Consider the following 2905-nt stretch of genomic DNA (forward strand, 5'->3'; position numbering starts at 1 on the left):
GCAGAAACTTGCGCAGCCGCAGGGGACGGGAGCCAAGAGGTGGGGGTGGGGAGGGGAGTGGCGGGAGTCCCAAGCGGCGCCAGATCAGACCCTGGAGGAGCGCCCCAGTGTTCCGGAATGGGCATGGGAGAAGGGGGTGACCCCCCCTCCCCTAGGGCCGCGGTGTCTCTTGAGGAGGAGAGTGACTATGAGGGAGTTTCAGCTCTGGGTCAGTGTTTTTGACTACAGACCTTTCGATAATGCGGTGTGACTCGATTCTTCTAATAGGAGCCTAGGGTTCCAGTAGGTGTGTGCGGCCTTCTCACTCTGAAGTGGCCGTGAAAGCAGTGGGAGAGTCTGTGCTCGTATGTCCGAGGCCTGCCTAGCCCTGGACTCCATTTCTCTCCGGACCCTCAGACTTTGCCGCCCTTTGTTTTTGCTGCTCAAAAAGGGCCTACTGCGCGGGTTGGGCCCCCAAAGAAGGGAGCGGCGGCAGATCGCCCGGTGTACGATTGCAGCGTCATTCACCTTGGGCTCCCCTTCTTTCCTTGCCCAGGCCTCCACGCTGGACTCGGATCCTCTCGGCCTCGTGGAATTCGGGCTTTCAGCACCCCACCACGGCCGCCGCCGCCTCATGTGGCTCTTGGAGAAAGCTGGCTACCGGGTAGGGGCCGCGGAGCCCAGGGCCCGGTGGGCGCCCTCCAGTTTGTTTCCTAAGCGCCGCACCCCGTCTCGCCCGTGCCCCAACGTCCTCACCCCGGATCGCATCCCGCAGTTCTTCATCCCGCCTCGGCTCCAGGACCCAGGAGGCGCGCTGCCCCACAGCGGCGGGCGCGGCCTCCCCGCGACCTGTTCGCTGCCACACCTGGCGGGCCGCGAAGGCTGGGCCTTCCTGCCCGAGAGTCCGCACACGCGCCGGCGCGAGTCCCTGTTCCACTGGCCACCGGCCACCCCCGCCGGCGGGCTGCCCCCCGCGCCGTCCCGCCTGCACGTCTCCGCCCCGGACCTGCGCCTCTGCCGGGCCCCCGACAGCGACACGGCCTCGTCGCCGGATTCGTCGCCCTTCGGCTCGCCGCGGCCAGGCCCCGACCGGCCCCGGCCGCCCCGGCCGAGCTCGCTGTCCCGGCTGCAGGCGAGCTCGGCGGCCACCAGCCCGCACGCCGCGCGCCGCGCGGGACCGCCCACGCCGCCCCTCTTCCACCTCGACTTCTTGTGCTGCCAACTGCGGCCGACCCAGGAGAGCGTGCTGCACCTCGAGCCCCGGGGAGGGCAGCTGCGGCTCTCCGCCGAGTACCCGGCCGGGCCCGGGCGGCTGCGGCTGCGCCTGGTGAGCGCCGAGGGCCTGCCGCGGTCGCGGGCTGGCCCCGGGAGCGGCGGCGGTGGCTGCTGCGTGGTGCTGAGGCTGCGGCCGCGCTCCCGGCCACGGGGCCAGAGGAGCCGAGTGGTCAAATGCAGCACCAACCCCATCTTCAATGAGGACTTTTTCTTCGATGGGCTCGGCCCGCCTGACCTGACCGCCCACAGTCTGAGGGCCAAGGTGCTGGACAGGGGCGCAGGATTCCGCAGGGACGTGTTGCTGGGGGAGTGTGAGACGCCCCTGATTGCCCTGCTGCCGCCCTTGGGTGGTGGGCTATGTCCCGGGGCCTCCCTGGTGCCTGCCCATCTCAGCCTGTAGCCTGAGAGAAGGTCTCTTCCTCAGGAGGGCTCCACCGGGTCTACAGTCTCCATTCTTTCCATCTGCCCAACATGTATTTATTTTTGCAAATAAAATATCTGTCTCCCCTTGTTTGCACATTGCGTTCTCAGATCTGCAGCCTGCCCTCCTCCCTCTGCGCTGGCCCTACAAGGGATGGAGGAAGCTCATTCAGGTTTTCTGATTTGGAGCAGACTTTAAGAAGTGGTTCTCAAACTTGAATTGAGTATCACAATTACCAGACATCAGAAATGCTGGATGAGCTCGTTAAACATAGGGAAAGAATCCTGAGCTCTGTTCCTGAGAGACTCAGACACTAGTTTACTAGGTCTGAGCTGAGTGGGTCCGAAGTTCCCTGCTCAACACAGCGCCTATCCCTTCAGGGGGCCCTCCAATCACTGTAAAGCTCTGTGACTGAAGCTCCAGCATAACTCACCTTCCCCTGGGGGGTTCCTGGGGGCTGCACAGGGGAAATCAACACCCCCCACCCATCTAGCACCCCACTCACACCCACATCTGATCTGAAGAAGTGAAGTGAAGTCGCTCAGTCGTGTCCGACTGTTTGCGACCCGATGGACTGTAGCCTACCAGGCTCCTCCATCCATGGGATTTTCCAGGCAAGAGTACTGGAGTGGGTTGCCATTTCCTTCTCCAGGGGATCTTCCCGACCCAGGGATTGAACCTGGGTCTCCCGCATTGTAGGCAGATCTTTACCATCTGAGCCACCAGGGAAGTCCAACCTTCTGATCTGAAGAGAGAGATGAAATTTCTGGGTCTTGGGAGTGAGTCAGAGGATGTCAGACTAGCACACTATGCCTTTAGGGATCCTCGCTCCTGCCTGTTCCTGCCATACCTAGGCCTCCCTGGGGAGTAAAGCAGTACTTGAGTGCTGAAAGACCAAGATATAAGGTCACAGGGATTGAGGTCCTAGGGGCAGAGGGGGTCCCACTGGACTGTGAGAGCTATTCTCATGGTTTTGCTCAGAAAAGGCTACCCAGGTGAGTAGGGGCAGAATGTGGAAGATGGATACATGTAGGTCACAGTATATTTACCTCCTACCTGAATGTCCCTGACGTCAGCAGTGACCTTCTTCTCTCTCACCCCTCCTTCTCTGAAGCTGGTTCCTCTTGGCTCAGGGCAGGCTTGGAAGAGGAAAACAGGGAGGAGGAGAGGGAGGGAGAGAAGGAGGGAGGGAGACACCGTGCCAACCCAGCTTCTTTTTCCCACCCCCTT

General features: G+C 62.1%; 1 protein-coding gene across 1 annotated transcript; it reads left to right on the forward strand.

Moving 5' to 3' along the window:
- The first annotated feature begins 613 nt into the window (after nt 1-613).
- Nucleotides 614-1654, forward strand: C2CD4D (C2 calcium dependent domain containing 4D). Its single transcript, XM_068963096.1, has one exon. It carries the CDS (start codon nt 614-616, stop codon nt 1652-1654), a length of 1041 nt encoding a protein of 346 aa, XP_068819197.1.
- Nucleotides 1655-2905: the final 1251 nt, after the last annotated feature.

The sequence above is a fragment of the Capricornis sumatraensis genome, chromosome 2 (genome assembly GCF_032405125.1).
Source record: "Capricornis sumatraensis isolate serow.1 chromosome 2, serow.2, whole genome shotgun sequence".
Taxonomy (NCBI): Eukaryota; Metazoa; Chordata; class Mammalia; order Artiodactyla; family Bovidae; genus Capricornis; species Capricornis sumatraensis.